Here is an 18,123-nt window from a genome sequence, read left to right on the forward strand (position 1 = left end):
TCTCTGGTGTGTGAAACTCAGGAGTTCACCCAATGCACTCACTTGCAGCAGCTTCCAAACGCTTGAGAGCAGCGAGCGTCATTTCCAGCTGCTTACATGGAGCAACTAAATTTCAAGATCTTTTACACTACATGGATCACAATTTCTATTCAAGAACTGAAGCTACTATGTCCAAGAAAGATGTTTGTGTTATAACAAATGAAAATTACTAATAACATTAAACTTCTTGGAACTTTGTCTCTTGCACTTTTGGTTCATAGACATTATTATATTCATTAACAGAATACTGCAACAGACACTTAAATAGCAATAATTTACGACAAATATAGACAATATACAGTGCTGTTGGAAGCACAAAATTAATTGTAACATGATTTCTTCACGGTAAATGATCTGAATCTTGTAACAGGATTTGTCTGTTTCAACATATTATGCCACAAAAATTGATTTTCTATGAGCTATGTCTGCATTGGGCTCATAAATTTTTGAACACTTCCACAGAATAAACAAGTCAATGAAGGGAGTGGGAGTGGGGAGAGAGAAGTAGAAAAAAATCCACTGAACATATAAATACCTCCACTGCAATAAACAAGGAATGATATTCCAAGTAAGATATTCCTGTCAAAATTTGCAGAATATACGAATATAGTCCACAAACAATTTACTATGAAATACTTAACAAACAGTATTTGTAAGCTTCCAAAAATTCTCCCTGTTTTCAATTCTGCTATTATGGTTACAGCAGAATTTTTTTTTAAAAAAAACCTCTACTTGCTGGACCACACCACACACATCCAATCAGCTACTATCCAGTTGTGTATTACTTGGTGCAATGAAGAGCAGCTTCAGGGTGCCACTCTGAGCATGGCCTTTTGTAGGTACCCAACTCCAAGTGACCATGGATTACAGTTTATTAACATAACGCATGGAAGTAACCCAGCAAATATAAAATAAATGGATCAATGCTATAACAGGTTTTCTTCGTAACTAACTCTATAATCTAGCATTATATAATTTTTTCAGTTAATTTTCTATTCATCTCCTGCAGCCCTATGCAGTCCAGTTCTGCAAAGTTATAGGACTTTTCTCAAGACCAGTTGGAAGGAGACATTTAACATAAGACAGCTGCTGCTTGGCACTCTGACATCAGTGAACCAACAATAATCCATGTTTCCTTTTTGTCATTCTCTTTTTTATTTAGTCCCTACATTGGATGCATCTCACTAAATTCGTAAAAAGTTTGTATGGGCACTAGTAACTAAGCTGTAGTGCACACTAATCCCAAAACTATCCATTCACTTTAACCGTACAAGCAGACAATAATAGTACAGTTTTGTGCTTATCTTGGCTCTACCCCAGAATAATGAGAAATCCAGGTATCTTCTCATTCCATTTGCCTAAGGAGTGAGGGAAGAAAGATTTCTTAAATGCCTCGCAGTGAGCCACAATCAGGCTAATATTGTCTTTGTGGCCCCTACAGGATGATATTAGCCTTATTCTGAGATTTCTCACTTAAGACTGGTTCTCGAAACTTCGTAACATTGTTGCATGTTCCCATCTTCCTAATAAAGAATCATTACACAACATAATGACTCCAATTTTTTTTTGTTGTACACTGAATTAGTGTATGCATTGAATGAAGTGTCATGTTCTTTCTACCTGGATGTGGAATGTGGCAGCTCTGCTACCTGCCTCAAAGTAGTCCATGTCAGACGTAAAAGTGAGTATCCAAGTGTTTCTCAAGGTGCAACATGAAAAAATGGCAAGCTGTTTATACTAAACAGCAGAATTCAAACTTACAATAAAATGTGAATTACTCAGCATAGTAACCTTGTATTCTTTCCATCTGTAGGTAATACCTCCCTCCACAGTAATAAGTTACATGCACAATCAAAACAGATATTATGAGAGAGAGAAAAGATACTTTTATTAAGAGAATATATAATATAATGGCGTGAGACGAGGGCCTCCCGTCGGGTAGACCGCTCGCCTGGTGCAAGTCTTCCGATTTGACGCCACTTCGGCGACTTGCGCGTCGACACTATTAAGAGAAAAAATAATTCCCTGTCTCTGAAAAGCATTGTCACTGCAAGTAAAAAAGAGGGCACAACACACATTTCAAGTTTCTTTGTCATTAAAATTCTAAATCACAAAAATGAAGCTTAAGAGCGGTGGTGCAGTAGTGCCACCACAACCAGTGGCTGGCTGTCGCTGCAGCTATCACAACCTGGGCTGCAGCTGGCAGTCGACTGGCCACAGCTTAGCCACATGAAGGTTATGGGAATAGCTATGGCTGTCTACCTTTGGAATCATGACATGAAATGAAAGATGAAAAAAAAAAAAAAAATAGATATATCCTATGTTGCAACCCCCCCCCCCCCCCTCTATAAACAGAATGTTTGTTACTTTTTTAGGAAATAAATGATATTAAACTTTCATAATGTACAAGCTAGATGTTTCACAGAGTGCATGTTGGGGATAGTGGCAAAAAGTTGGAGGATCTTCACAAGCCCCTGTACACAATGTTAAGGATGTTGTATTCTATAGAACTACGTGCAAAACAGAGATGGTGTGCAATTCATAGAGGCAGTGGATGGACATGCTCCAATTCAAGAGGATATTCCACAATGTGTACACAGTTATATATCCAGTTCACACTACACAAACATACTTACCAATTACTTTGTACACGAAAGTGCTCTGCCATGGCAGTTAGATTACAGTCTCTGACTTATGAGTACATTATGTTAACAAAATATAAGTGAAGGTAAAAACTTGGGTGTGTTTTTTTCCTGTGGTCTGCACATTCGATGTCAGCGAACATAATAGTCATTCCCTTCCACATTTACTTTTTCAGGTTTTTTTATCAGCATAATCTTCAGATGACAAGTCCCACTAAGTAGACTTTTGCTAAATTATCACAAATTGAAGCCCATGATGACAGACAGATCCTTTTGTGCAGAAACACAGCAACAAACAATCAACCGTAAAGAATCCACACAGGTGGAATCACATTGACAGCTGGCCACACACTGCCAGTCTAGTGTGTACACTGCCTCATTCAGCTGCATACAAATCTGGCCATACCGGCTTACTGACTGGAGGCTGGTCGCATGACAAAATAATGACTGGATGGGGCAGTTCGCTGCAGTCAGCTGTGTGCATGTTGCTGGTAAACTTCCATGTAAACTTGGCTGCATTTGACCAGCCATAAGTCTGACTGCTGTGTACCAACACCCTAAAACTTCACCCACTGTGCCACAAAAATGACATCCAACACATCTGGTCTACAGCTCCTTTATACAACAAAATCTGCCTTTCGCAAAAGTGTCACTAATTACTTTGTATTTCATCTTTGACACTTATCTGTGCACATCCAGCACTTAAAAAATAAAAATACATCACCATTGAGATTAGGTATTTCAAAATCAATACTGGCAAATTACTCCTAACTCCAGTTAATTTTCATATTGTCAAAATTACATATGCCCAAATCAAATGTCTTGCCTGATGCCAACCCTAAAACCTTCAAGACATAAGAAACAGTGGTACTTCTCTGTGAAAACAGTCGATACCTCAAATCACCCGGTGAAAAAAGTACATGGCCAGAATATTCTTAGTATTCACAGCCAGAGGTACTAAAACCTTAGCTTGGATTTTAAAGAAAATGGCATGCCAATGGGTTCATCAGATAATGACCAACAATTTTTTCAGAAATTATGTATCAATGGTAGATTGTTTGTCACTAAAAATGCTATCTGTAAGAGCACGCCAAATCTGCCAATAGCCTCAACAAGTATTATGAGGCACCTACAGACGGAAACATTTTGAGAATCATCAAATAATAAAGACAAATTAATTGTCATTTCATTAAAATGTACCAGAATGAATAACACTCTAATCTCAGTTAACTCAGCCACAAGCTAGTCCCTGCAGTGTCTTATATTCATAGCCATGAAGTGCAATGGGACACGAGCTGGTGATAAACATCTGGTGCAGTGAGCCCAGGAAGGCTGTTGACGATTGAGTCTTGTTTGTCACAGTGGTGATGGCAAAGGAGGACGTTTTACAACATTTAGCACACACAATTCTAGCTGGGACAGTTCCAAGCTATTAGTTGTTTGATTATATTAGGAATGTGTATCATTTAATGTCAGATGAACATCATGTCTATGCCAATATTACTGGATTTTTCTGAAGTTTTCGTTGTTCACTCATACAAACCATTTAAAATGAGAGTACTTAATTTTATTTCCACCCCTCTACAGTGGTGTACTGAAATTATAAAAACTGATAGATTTCTTTCGATCATCATCTTATTTAAGTTATCTCACTTTTACATACCATACAAAGCTAAACAGTTCAGATGGAGGCAAAAGGGCCAGGAATATTTTGGCAGATATCATTAAAAATAAAAATTTAAAAAAACCAGAAGCTAGAACATAAAATAAATTTTTATAACAGGTTTAGGGGGTGAAACTTTTCAGTTTCACCAAAAATTTGGATATTATTTTCCGATAGAGCTCTTCCAAGTTTCATCTTGGGTACATTATGGGAATAAGCATCACAACAGTTGCATCTTTGCTCTTCCCTTGCCATCTACTTTCAAAAAAAATTGCTTCATTATTTTGAAATGGGAAAGGATGAGAGAGAGCTCCAATGTTCATTAATATTATTTTTAATTTCAGATAGTAGCTGAAAGCAGTACTTCTAGCCCTATTCAGTGCCCAAGTGGGGGATGCGAGCAGTTACTTATGTCACATCTTAAAGAATATAATTTCTGTGATTCTTCAATTTCTCCCGGCGTATTTCTCGCTCGAACAGTCCACGGGTGTACTGCCGGTTCATAGTGGCCAACGGGCACAATATTTCGGTGATCAGACATGTTGCCATCGTCAGGTGCACTGACGAACTGAGCTCCTGAGGGCGGGCAGCTATATTAAATCCCCTCCACTCATGAGGTGTTCTCTCCGCACCCGCGCGTCAGCGGTCGCTGAGACGCTGGCGTCAGCGTCTGTGTAATTGCCTCATCCACCCTAGTTGCCCGTTCGTTTCCTTCGCTGAGCGTCTTTTTAATTAGTCTCAATGCTGGTTCCCATGCCCTGCTGAGGTTGTAGCCACAATCTTGGTTGATGAGTCCATCCCTGGTACGAATTTCGATAGCCCCTCTAACAACGCTGTCCCAGTGTTTAGATGTCTGTGCCAAGTTGGTAGACCATTTCGTGATTTTCGGACAAACAGTGCTCTGCGACCACCAACTTGTTGGGGTACCCAAGTCGAGTGTGCCTCTGATGTTCTTGGCAACGATCTGCGATGGTGCGCACTGTCTGTTCAATATAAGTCTTCTGCAAACCGAAATCGTCTTTGATACTTCCCAATAATGCTCGTGCTTTATCTGGTGGGCAAAAGACAGTTCCTACTCGGTATTTCCTCAATATCCATCCTATTTTCTCCGACAGTGCACCAGTATACAGTATATAGGCAGTGGCTATCTCTTTCTCCGTGACTTCTTCCGTCTCCATATGCTTGGCACAGACATCTAAATACTGGGAGGCTATCGAAATTTGTAACAGGGATGGACTCATCAACCGAGATTGCAGCTACAACCTCAGCAGGGCATGGGAACCAGCAGTGACTCTTAATAAAAAGATGCTCAGCAAAGGAAACGAATGGGCAACTAGGACGGACGAGGCAATTACACTGACGCCACCACAGATGATGCCTGCGTCTCAGCGAGTGCTGACACGCATTCGCAGACCGTGGAGCGAACATCTCGCGAGGGGATGGGATGTAATACTTCCACCCGCCTTCAGCAGCTCAGTTCATCAGTGCACCTGACGTTGGCGACGTGTCTGATCGTTGAAATATTGTGCCCGTTAGACACTATAGACTGGCAGTACACCTGTGAACTGTTCGAGCAATATAATTTCTTTCACTAAACTTATCATGAAATATCATAAAAAGAGTATGCCCATAGCACACAAAAAATTGGCTTTAAGACACATGCTCAATGAACGAAAAGTGTGGCTATTTTCTGATACTATAATTTTTTAATAAGAGGGGAAGAAAATGGAAAGATCAAAATATTACTACAGGGTGTATACGAGGACAAGGAAAAAAATTCCTGGATTTCCCGGTTAAAAATACACTTTCTCCCAGATGAGAACACACTTTTTCCGTGTTATTAAGTAACAGTATATTTTCCCTCAGAATTGTAAAATTTATCAATCCTTTGAATGGTTATGATTTTATACACGGGTGCAGAATTTCCCAGCACTTTAGAAAACGAAACTCAGGGAAGAAAACCCCTTTTGGAAAGATTTTTGATGTGCAGCAACATGTACGCTGCATATTTTTGTATTACGAAAATATAAATTCGAATTCCACCAAACACCGCACGTTACTTTCTGAACCATTGTAATCGAGATTGCGATGTGATTTTGTGAGCCAGTCATAGCTCATGTCACGTGATCCCACCTCCTGATGACAGTGGATATTCAGACCACAGGGCATGTGATGCCGTCAGCTAATAACAACGTCACTGTTAAGTAGCGTGGATACACAAACTGGAAAGATAATGTTTTTAATTAATATATGTTGTGTTGCTACAAGAAAAGCAAAGATATAATATTGGTCTCTAAGGTTAATAAGCTGCAAGGGAAGTTAAGCTTTCACATGTAATATTGATTTTTTTGCGCGTGTTACATTTTAAGATATATCACACAAATGTGCCAGTAAAATTTTTAACCGAGTCCAGTGACTTGTCCTCAAAGTTTTCCACAAATAAATTAGCTGCCGCAGAAGAGAGATAGCTTCCCGTAGCACTGCATCAATTTGCTCATGGTAACGACATGAATGTCTGGGCAAAAAATATTTCTAAATGACTTGTCATCAAACGCTCTGTAATTAAGTTCATCATACATTGTTGCACATAGTTCAACTTGCGTAAAGGGAAATTTACTTTGAAAGTAACGCTTTTCAAACCACCATTCGCAATATTTTCCCGTGACCTGTTAGAAATAGATTCGTTTCAGTAGTTGTCAGAGAGCGCTAGATGACAGGCGCTGCCACGTTTTGGCAACTACTGTGACGCAGGAAGCCCGTATGTTAACACGCGTAAAACATCCAAAGATCTTACATTATGTCTTAAAAGAAAAGAGACATAAGAGGATACTCCAAGAGCATCGGAATTCCGTGAATCATACTAAAATGGCACATTTAAAGTGCATACTTAAAGAGCACATTCGTAGGTCCAGATTCCCAATGAAGTAGGCCTCGACCTGATATTAAGCTTTTCAGTGTGGGTTCCGGGATGTTAATTTTCTTGGAGTACCAGTACTGTATTAACTAATTTTTGATTCTATATTATGGCATAATGCCATACGTGCTAGAAGATGAAAACGTGCACTTGAAATGCAGCGAGCTGCAGTGAGGAACTAAATACTTTGTTTCAAACACATTGACTGCCTCAGTGTAAAAGATTAATAAAAACCAAATTTCTTTAGTAAACCGACAAAAATAACTTCATTGTTCTACAAGGCGATTAATGCATAAACGTCAGAATAGTGGAAATAAAATAAAATTTGAAACTAATAACATATTGTAGCCTTCTGTGATTATGTGAATATCTTTTAATTCACTTGATAGCTCCCAGCCACAGAAATCCATTTTGTTTTCATTTGATGTGAGAGCAGTAAATGAAGAGGAAACAGCAAACTTACTAAAGTGTAAACACGGGTCACGTGGAGACTACACAATTCCCCACTACAACTCAGACTGCTCTGCGCATCAGCCCCAGTTCTACGATAATGGCGCCCGCCCCCCCTCTCCCTCGAGCGTATGAGATACGAAGTCAAAAATTTTAAAAAATTGAATTTTCAAAAATGTGATAATTTTGTATGCACATCTTTCTGAAGAGTCTGATACATAAAACATATATGTTCGAGGAAATGTAAGAAATGTTATTTGGTCTTAAGTGTGCCAGAGTGCTGTGCCACCCCTCTTCACACAGCATTCTTCTATCGCACGGCACTGTATTTCGCTCTGCGGAATTGTAATCTGTATATTTTGTACTGGATGCTATCAAACTATATTCAGGACAGTGGAAATTAAAATGTCCTGTGGACCCTCTACTGCTCCCAGTCACCCCGTTTGACATCCTGCCCCTCTTTTTTTTTTTAAAAAAAAAAAAAACCTCGCAATTAATACTGGATGGGATTATTTGTAATCAGGAGAACAAGAACTCTTCAGAAAATTTGCATTCTTTATTGCCTGTTATCTAATAACTTTGTTTTGGGTGAGATAAAATTAAATATAGGATACATAAAACCAGTAAAGATGAGACAAACAAGACAGCACACACATATTAACAAAGTAAAAACCCGCCTCGATTGCAAAACGCCCAGGTTTCGGCGTAGATAACTACACCTTTAACAATAAAACCCACAAGTGCCTAAGAAGACCTTTGTCAATGATTAAAAGAACATCATAGCTATACATTTATAAACAAAAAAGAAAAGGAAAACACAAACAGAACATACTTACAAAGTCAAAACCACTACTTAACTTAATACCCCAATGGTGTACGCTCCACCTCACACCGGCCTATCTACAGATAGCGGGTCAGGCTTGTAAGTGAGCGACCGTTTGTGGCTGCAGTTTATGGGGGGTCATGGCCCATTGAACATAGGCCGGTATGAGTTGGAGCGTACACCATTAAGTTAAGTAGTGGTTTTGACTTTGTACATATGTACTGTTTGTGTTTTCCTTTCTTTTATAAATGTATAGCTATGGTGTTCTTTTAATCATTGACAAAGGTCTTCTTAGGCACTTGTGGGTTTTATTGTTGTTCTGAAGAAGGTGTAGTTATCTACACCGAAACCTGGATTAACGCTTAACACTAGGTGCTTTTTTTTTTGCATTTGGGGTGGGTTTTTATTTTGTTAATATATCAACCAACGATTGCTGACATGCTGCGATGTTGAAGGTTCTTCAGTACACATATCTTCAATCCTTAGCACCTAGCATTATTTTTTCTCTAATCTTGCTACAGCTTTACATGGCGTGCTTTCCTTTCTGCGAAAGAATCTATTACCTCACCAAAGTTCGTCAAACGTTTTGCTACATGAAAAATCTAAATATTGTTGTCTAATACTGTGTAAGTTATTAATACAAATAGTACCCAAGACTGGTGTGGTTTCACTATCTGATTAAGTCTATTTTGTCACTGTCTGCTAGATAAAACAAAATAGGCCTTTATAACACTGCAGAAGTTGTAACACACACCAAATAAATGAGACTGTTTTGGTTTTATAACATGACAGAATATAATTCATGAAGACCAACATAAAATGCCTATTAGGCCTACTACAAGTAGGTTAGAAAATAGTTTCACATTTCGTTCATACGCTCCTGTTTCTCAAGCATGAGATCGAAAAGTAGTAGCATGAGATTTTTATATAAATTTGGAACCATCATATTCTTCCCTAATTTGTGTGATGTTCCCGTTTCTTCTCCTTCCTCGTTCTAACAATCAATCTTGTCATCACTAATTCTGGAACTATTCCAGCCTTTGTCAAAACTTATTCGCCGGTTAACTTCACTAACCCTGCCAGAATCACAGGTTTAGTTATCTCTGATTATTCTCTGGTTAGGTGTTGTTATGTTCATACAAACCATTTTTCACGCTTCTTCCAGAATAGAACTTAAGCGGCTGCTAGACGGGGACTGTACAACTGGCCCTTACTAGTGTAGCGATCTGGTCAAAAATTTGATGACACAATTTCATTTTCCTGAATACACCGAGAAGATAACACATAATCTTTCTCACCTGTTATTCCTGTTAGTCATTTATTTCCACTCTGGAAGTCTGAATCTATGGATTTCCCTAGTAAGTATAACAACGCTAATCATTCGCAAACCCAATCAAGAACAGAACAGACAGCGATTGGCATTCACTCGTTCGGCTTTACTCCACTCAGCTCGTATAGCCTGGTCCCCTTTTGCCTGCAGGAAAGTTTATTTCTAGATGCGATGAGGATTCATCACGTACACTATGCACGCATTCAAAAATCAACTTACGATTCATTCAGAAATCAACTTACAGGGATGCATTTCAAAATCATATGAGTAATCGATAGGCCAACGTGCGCTGGATGCTAGGCGCTTTGTGAAACAAGGTTTTTCCTCTTCAAGAATATGAATTTGGGACCTCTCTCTCTCCCTCATAGATCTGAGCCTGCTGCACATGCGTGAATCTGGCAGCTTGGGCACAACAGTAAAATTTTTCCCGGTTGCATCTAGCAGTTTGCTGCGACTGTTTACACAGCCAACAGTCACATTTCTGCAGCCAGAAGTGGGAGAAGGTACTACTCATACACCACTCAATTGCGCATGCGTATGAGCCCACTCGTAACTGCTAAAACGAATCTAATGTAAAAAGTTGTGACTGCACGCTCATTGGAGGCAATTTGTTGTTATGAAGCATTGTATAGTCTTCCTAAAGCCTTTGACACAATTTGCTGTTGGCAAATGCTTGTATGAGCACTGTGTTTTGTTGTATATGGCACATTTCCTTTGCAATTAATGTTTCATTTTCGTTCCCCCCCCCCCCCCCCCCCCCCCCATTCACGTTTTATTGTTGCAGTATTATTCTGCAATAGCGCGATACAGTAATATCATTTGTTAGAGTATCGATTATTACCAGTCAAAATTACAAAAATTTAATTGGAAACTAACACAACGAAAAATTCTCGGGTTTTTCCCAGTTTTCTCCCGGATCTCCCAGTTGTCCCGGGTCGTATACACTCTGTACTATAGTGAAATAATGATTTAAATATGTACTTACCATGGGTGCAGTTATCAAGGCAGATCATCGGCATGATTTCTGTTGCGCCGTCTCGATCATGACGTCTTGTATTCAAGTCAATTTCTCGTTACCCCATTCCTGACCAGATGCCAAGGATGAATAACAAACAAGCTAGAAGTGTGTGCTGACAGCCTTTGTACTATCCCATATATGGGATTAGTCAAGTAGACACTTCATAATCTGTACCTTAAAAAGCAGATTAATTTGGGAAAAAGGGGGGAGGGGCATGGAGTAATTCACAAATGATCAAGTATCATAAAATGTAATAATTTATTTGAAGTGTGTCAGTTGTTTCATAAAAGTCTCACCTTTTTCAAAATTAAAGAAAAACAAGGCTTCCTTAGAGCTATAGGAAACAATTTCTGTGACTTTTGTGCTCATATTCACAACAGTAACATAATCTCACAAGATATGGTATAGCTTAAATAATTATCTTTCCTTCCAATGCATTATTATTCTTATACTTTTAATATGACAATATGCTTTTGTCAGAGCATTTCATAATACAAATTTTACCTATTGTGATACTGATTCTTGTAGTACAATAGATACAGTTTAAGCTCATTATTCTAGGACCTGTAAGTCTCGTAGTAAGTGCTGGACAGCATCATCCCTATGGTCACCAAAAATATTGTTCTGTGGATGATGCTGCCACAACAGTGTCAAAGAATGCAACAGTATATACACTTTGACATGGAAGAAATGAGCAACATTTAACATCCTAAACAAATGAAAACAATGTCTCAAATCAGGATGGCTTTCTGGAACCGATATGTTCTCAGCACATTATTTTTCTTTTCTGAAAATCAAATACTGTATTTCCAGTTAACAATATGTATAAACAACAGGAATACACAAATATCTGAACTACAAAATTTCAATAGACAACCTATCAGAAACACAACATCTTGCCACTGAACATTATGTTTTCAGGCCATTTGGCACACTGTCTTTTGTAAATACACACACATACTTCAAACTGCAGCACGGTTGTGCAAAATGTATATTACAATAAGGACTTATTCTGTGCCACTTAAGAAATAAAGGCTGCACGTAAATGAGTAATTTCATTATTAATGTGTTTTTCAGTACATTTGTAATCACAGCAGATGCAGTCTGTAATACATTGAATTATTAATGTAGGAATCTTAATTATCACATTTGCTCATTGTGAAAATTTATCAGATCTACTTAAATATAGTTTAAACCTAATGTCACTTAATAATGCCCACAAATTACGTATTTCAGCACCATGATGTAATTCATATTATGTCAATTATTTCCAACAATCATTACACAAAAGACATCTAAATATACCTACGACACACAACATTCATATGTAATCAAAACTATGTTTTATTTCTGTGCATAAATTTCTCTCCTTTTTTGTAAATATAATTAGTATATAAATTGATCTGAGTAATGAGGTAGTGAGCAGGACCTGTGGTCGACCACTGTTACAACAGATTAATAAAGAACACTGTAAGTGACGCCTTTGATTATCAATATCATTAACGTTATATAATACATCAACATCACTGACATACAACGTTCACTGCCAACAAGAACCAAATTTGAAAACTGAGTGATGGCTCATACAAATACATGCATGGGAATACAGAATTCTTCCATTACTTAAACATTCCTCTACAGTCACAGATACTAATTATCAAAAATATTCTACTGATCACATTAGCTAGTGCTACTTCCAAGAGTCTATCCTAATAATTTTACAATCCTGCTTTATTTTCAAAACTACTTGGAATAACTTTTAATGTAACAGGTATTAAATGAGATGTGCATTATTAGAATTATGTGAGTGCATATGGTTCCAGAAAGTTATATAGATGTGCAACATCCACAGAAAAGGCAAACTGTAGAATACAGCACCAAAAAGGAGATTGAATGAAATAGCTACAGCAGAAATCTGCACATTCCTCCCTGCTTTCACATCGTAACTTGCTACTGCTTCTTTCAGAAAATTAAGGTCTCAGAACTTGCAATTATCAATTCAGGATGACTGCATTCAAAACAGTGTAAAAAAGAGAACTTTGTGCCAACTTACACTTTGCAGTTTCACATAGCAAAACAAAGAAATACTATAAAAACACACATCAACATCAAACAATTGACAAACAAAGCATAGCCAAACAGTAACATACGACAACAAAGTATTACATGCGGACAAAAAGTAACATTTTTGTTAACAAACACTTCCAATAAAATATCTACAAACACAAATCATACTTGCAAGATCACTGTGCAATTTGCTTTCAAGGCAGGTGGGTATTACTGTCCTTTTTGATATATAATGGCAGTTAAATCAGCTTGTGTCTGATAATGAAGATTCTAAACATTTCAGCTTACGTTGTTTCACAAATCAATTATAATTGCTCCCCCTGACTTTTTAAAATTATGGTCCCAGCAAACCTTCATCGAGACCACTCCACATATTTTCTCCAACTTAAGTTACATATTTAACCCAATTCCGTCACTTTTTTTCAAGTGTGTGTTTTCTTCAACACACAGAAGCGATGTATTCAGTGAAACTTCCGCTTCTTGAAACCTGTTAAAAAAATAAAAATTATATTATGACATCCCTACAAAACAAAAAGCACAGTAGTACATTTACACTGCAGTGTCTCCTATTACATGAAATTTTATAAATATTATGTTCCTCCCCTGATAATTTCCTCATCCTTCCCACTAAACACATTGTAATGATATTTTATAAAAATGATGTTCCTCCTCTAATAATTTCCTCATCCTTCCCACTAAACACACTGTAATGATATTTTATAAAAATGATGTTCCTCCCCTGATAATTTCCTCATCCCTCCCACTAAACACACTGTAACATTAGTTGCACATACAAAACTCAATTGCAGTATGCATGGCATACTCAGAGTAAGCCAAGTTGCTCTCCAGATGGAATCAGTAACTGAAATTGGTAATGGAAGATTAATGATAAACTGTCTCCATCCAGGGCAGAAACATGCTGTTCATGGAAAACTATTCGCTTGCAGGCCTATTGTGATTAGCGTCTTTTTATTAACATGGACACTAAGCCTACAACTGCACTTTGTGTCACTGACTGGAGTAAGGCATTTTACAGTTTTTCCAAAGGCATATGAAAGTGATTTGCATGAATCTCTCTCACAAAGTTAATAGCAGACTATTTGCACTACATGAGAGGTAGTGTTTTCACTGACTTCTTCAGTCTCTAATACTAATGCTTAATAGTTTATTGTAATAGAACATCCTCTTTTTACTGCAGAAGCCTGAAAGGCGTGACAGAAAATAACAACTGGAGCAATCTGATTAGCTGTGTCAATCAGGGATGCCTATGAAACTACTACCATTTAAACAAACTATGTATCACATACGAGGCCTGTCCAAAAAGTATCCGACCTTTGGCCAGAAAAAATATTTCGAATACCTGACAGGGTTGAGACCCTAATCCCCTTCAAATTAGGCCCCTTGTGCTTGCACACACTTAGCCCACCGATCATTCCACTGCTGTAAACACCTCTGGAAGTCTTCTTTTGGAATGGTGTTCAGCTCCGTCATCGTGTTCCGCATTCTCTCTTCTCAAAACGGGATCCTTTCAGTGGTGTCTTCAATTTTGGAAACAACCAGAAGTTGCAAGGAGCCATGTCTGAAGAGAAGGGAGGTTGGTGAACGGGTTTAATTCTATGTTTGGCCAAGAAAATTTGGATCAAGTGGGATGAATGTGCGGGGGTGGTGTCGTGATGCAGTTGCCAGCTTTTTGCCGTCCACATGTGGTCCTTTGTGCCAAACTGCGTCACGAAGAACATCTTGATAATACTCCTTTGTCACTGTTTGTCCTTCCGGTGTGTATTCATGATGCACAATTCCACGGACATCAAAGAAGACAGTCAGTATCACCTTGACTTTGCTTTGCACCTGTCGCACTCTCTTCGGCCTTGGAGACTCGGGATGCTTCCATTGCGACAACTATCTTTTTGTTTCTGGGTTGTACCTGTACACCCACGACTCATCTCCAGTTATCACGGTGTTCAGAACCCAGGATCTGTGTTGGTGGTGTTAAGAAGATCCTATGCAACATCAAAATGGAGCCTTTTTGTTCTGGTGACATCAACTTGGGCACGAATTTCGCAGCCACTCGGTGCATGTTCAAACCATCACGCAAAATTGCATGTGCAGAATTACTCACTCCAACCTCTTGGGCAATGACAATCTGCCATCACCAAAGTTTGCACCCACTTGACAACAGCTGCACTCCGAGCAGTTTGGGGCCTGCTAGAATGCTGGTCACTCTCCGCTGATGGGCCGCCATTTTTGAATAGGTTGAACCACTCCTTAATTTGTGTTACACGCATTGCATCTTCTCCAAACACCTGCTGAATCTTACGAATTGTTTCACTTTGAGAATCACCAAGCTCTTGATAAAATTTGATGCAGTATCTTTGCTCGGCATGTTCAGTCATCTTGAGAGAATCGGTAATCCAATGAACACGTTGTGTAGCCCCTGACTCAGTGACCGACAGGCAGCGACTGACTTGCTGGAAGACAGGGACAAAGTTCACACATGCGCATAAAGGTCTCTTCCTTTGCTGTCTACAGTGGGCCGCGCTATAGTCTCTATTTTGCATGGGAAAATCAAAGATCGGATGCTTTTTAGACAGACCTCTTATATCCAAACCATTTATACAGTCTGTATCTAAACGATATCAACTGTTTGGATCTGGAAAGGGGATAGTCTTATATTCTTATGGTTAATCGTGCAGACAGTAAGAACTTGTGACTTTAGGGAAAATATGAGAGTCAGAAATCTGTCAAATGGCTATGGAATTTTCTCCAGCAACTAAAATGAAACGATTTCACTGTTTTCTTTGCAAAGAAAGCTACCAGTCAAATTACAACCAGATGGACATTATATTTAAAGTATTTTCCATTTCACAACAGAAATGTTTCATTTCTTCCATAGTTCCTAATTTAAGCTTTTTTTGCTTATGTTATAGTGGAAAATTTGTGTTTCAATTAGTGTGCCACCCAATTTACTTAACTCTTTGCTGTCAGTAGCATTTCACAAAGTATTGTGTAGAACAAAGTTTTGCTGATTTACTACCCTTTACTACAATGGTTTGACTGCTTAGAGCTTTTTTTTCCTACTCTGAAGGTTTTCTACGTTCACTGCATTTCAGGTCACAACGTACAGAAATTTCCATGACAGAGTGTCACCACAGAGGCATGTTCTAATTAATAATCATCATAGAATACCAGCAACATAAAATCCACAGAAAAAAATTTTCATTCAAACTACTGTTAGTTTAACTTATGAGCCACCACTATGCACATTTTATGTCTTGCCATTTTGTTTGGTTACAACAACTGGAAAAAGGAAAGAAGATTAGAAACAAGCACATAAATATCATTAGAGATGGAACAATAGCTCTGCAGGGCAACAATAAGAAAAAATATTGGTTGTTGTGTTATTTGAGGAACCATATTGCCACCTGCCTGAAGTGCAGGATGGTTGAACAAGGAATTGCACGCTATTTCCCATAATTAAGCCCATTGACGTACCTTGTGTGATAACTGTTGTTTTAATGGTGTTCTGAGGATCTTCTTGGGATGGTAATATTGTTTCTTTTAAATATCTGTCATTCTTACAGGCCAGCTTAATTTATCACCATTAAATTTAATAAACCAGATACAGAACCTCATAGTTGAATCTGAGTTCCTTCTAGCTACAAAGTCATAAGGACTATACCAAACTGACTCTTGAATGTCTGTTCCAAAGTTTTCATTTAGTTTTTCTCACTGAACAGTATTTGATAACTTTAAATATAATTTCTATTTTTTGTCTCATTAAATGCTGTAATCTTTCACTTGTAATACACATGTGTTGAGAAAAATTTGCACAATGTTAAATTTGATGAACTCAAATTAGGAATTTGTTATGAGAGAGCTTTAATACAAACATCTGTTTGTTTATGGTTGTATTTAAAAATGTTTCAGGAAAGGGGATAGAAGAAAGGGAAGTCCAATTCTGGAAAAGAGTGAAAAGATGACACTATTAATGTGTATTCACGCATGCTGATGACTTCTTTCATGTTGGGCCACCGACACCAGATTTCATGCCTAACTAAAGCCACTTCCCATTTTGTTCTTTAGTTCCCAAGATGAAGTTAAGACAGTTGAACTCAATCTTCTGATAACACTGTATTATAAACTTAACTAACTGCTCCCCTCTTAAAAAACACACACACACACACACACACACACACACACACACACACACACACACACACAAATAAAGAGAAAAAGAGAGAGAGGAGGGAGAGGGGGGGCAGAGAGAGGGAGAGGGAGGGGAGGGGCGGGGAGAGGGAGAGGGGGGGGGGGGGGAGAGAGAGAGAGAGAGAGAGAGAGAGAGAGAGAGAGAGAGAGGAGGAGGAGGAGGAAGAGATCGGATTGTATAGAACAATGGCATAAGAATTCTTGCACACACACACACACACACACACACACACACACATATACAGTAAATATGCTGAGTCACAAAATGGAGATTAATAGTGGAGCAAAGCTTATCTGTAATGAAATACTGTCTGAAGGAAGCTATAAAAATTTTTCAGTCATATCTTGACAAGATTTTACCGTGGGTCAAAGATTGGCAACTTACTTTAAGTGTTCAAAAGAGGAAAATTGTGCACTTCACAAAATGAAAAAAATGTAATATCTCATAACTATAACACCAATGAGTCAATGCGGGAATCAGTCAACTCGTAAAAATACCCAGGTGTAGCACTTTGTACAGATATGAAATGAAATCATCACAGAGGCTCAGTCACGGGTAAAGCAAGTGGTACACTTCGATTTATTGGTAGAACATTGGGGAAATGCAATCAGTTTACAAAGGAGACTGCTTACAAATCACTCATGTGACAGGTTTTAGAATGTTGCTGAAGTGTGTGGGACATGTACCAAACAGGACTAACAGGGAATACTGAACGTACACGAGAAGGGCAGCACAAATGGGCACATGTGTGCTTGATCCTTAGAAGAGTGTCACAGAGATACTGAAGAAACTGACTTTCAAGACTCTTGAAGATAGACGTAAACTTTCCGGATAAAGTCTATTAACAAAGTTTCAAAAAATGGCTTTAAATTATGATTCTAGGAATATACTACAATCCCCTACATATCGCTCACATAGGGGTAATGAGGATACGGTTAAAATACACAGAAGCATTCAAACAATCATTCTT

General features: G+C 38.3%; 1 protein-coding gene across 1 annotated transcript in view; it reads right to left on the reverse strand.

Annotated features, from left to right (window-relative positions):
• Positions 1–11,118: 11,118 nt before the first annotated feature.
• The window catches only part of LOC124615382 (neuroguidin-A), a 69,065-nt gene continuing 62,060 nt past the window's right edge, over positions 11,119–18,123 (reverse strand). Inside the window, exon 8 of the mRNA XM_047143205.1 lies at positions 11,119–13,433. Within this exon, the coding sequence (XP_046999161.1) occupies positions 13,408–13,433 (26 nt within the window). The 3' untranslated portion in view covers positions 11,119–13,407. The remainder of the gene's footprint in view (positions 13,434–18,123) is intronic.

This window comes from Schistocerca americana, chromosome 5, assembly GCF_021461395.2.
Source record: "Schistocerca americana isolate TAMUIC-IGC-003095 chromosome 5, iqSchAmer2.1, whole genome shotgun sequence".
Lineage (NCBI taxonomy): Eukaryota > Metazoa > Arthropoda > Insecta > Orthoptera > Acrididae > Schistocerca > Schistocerca americana.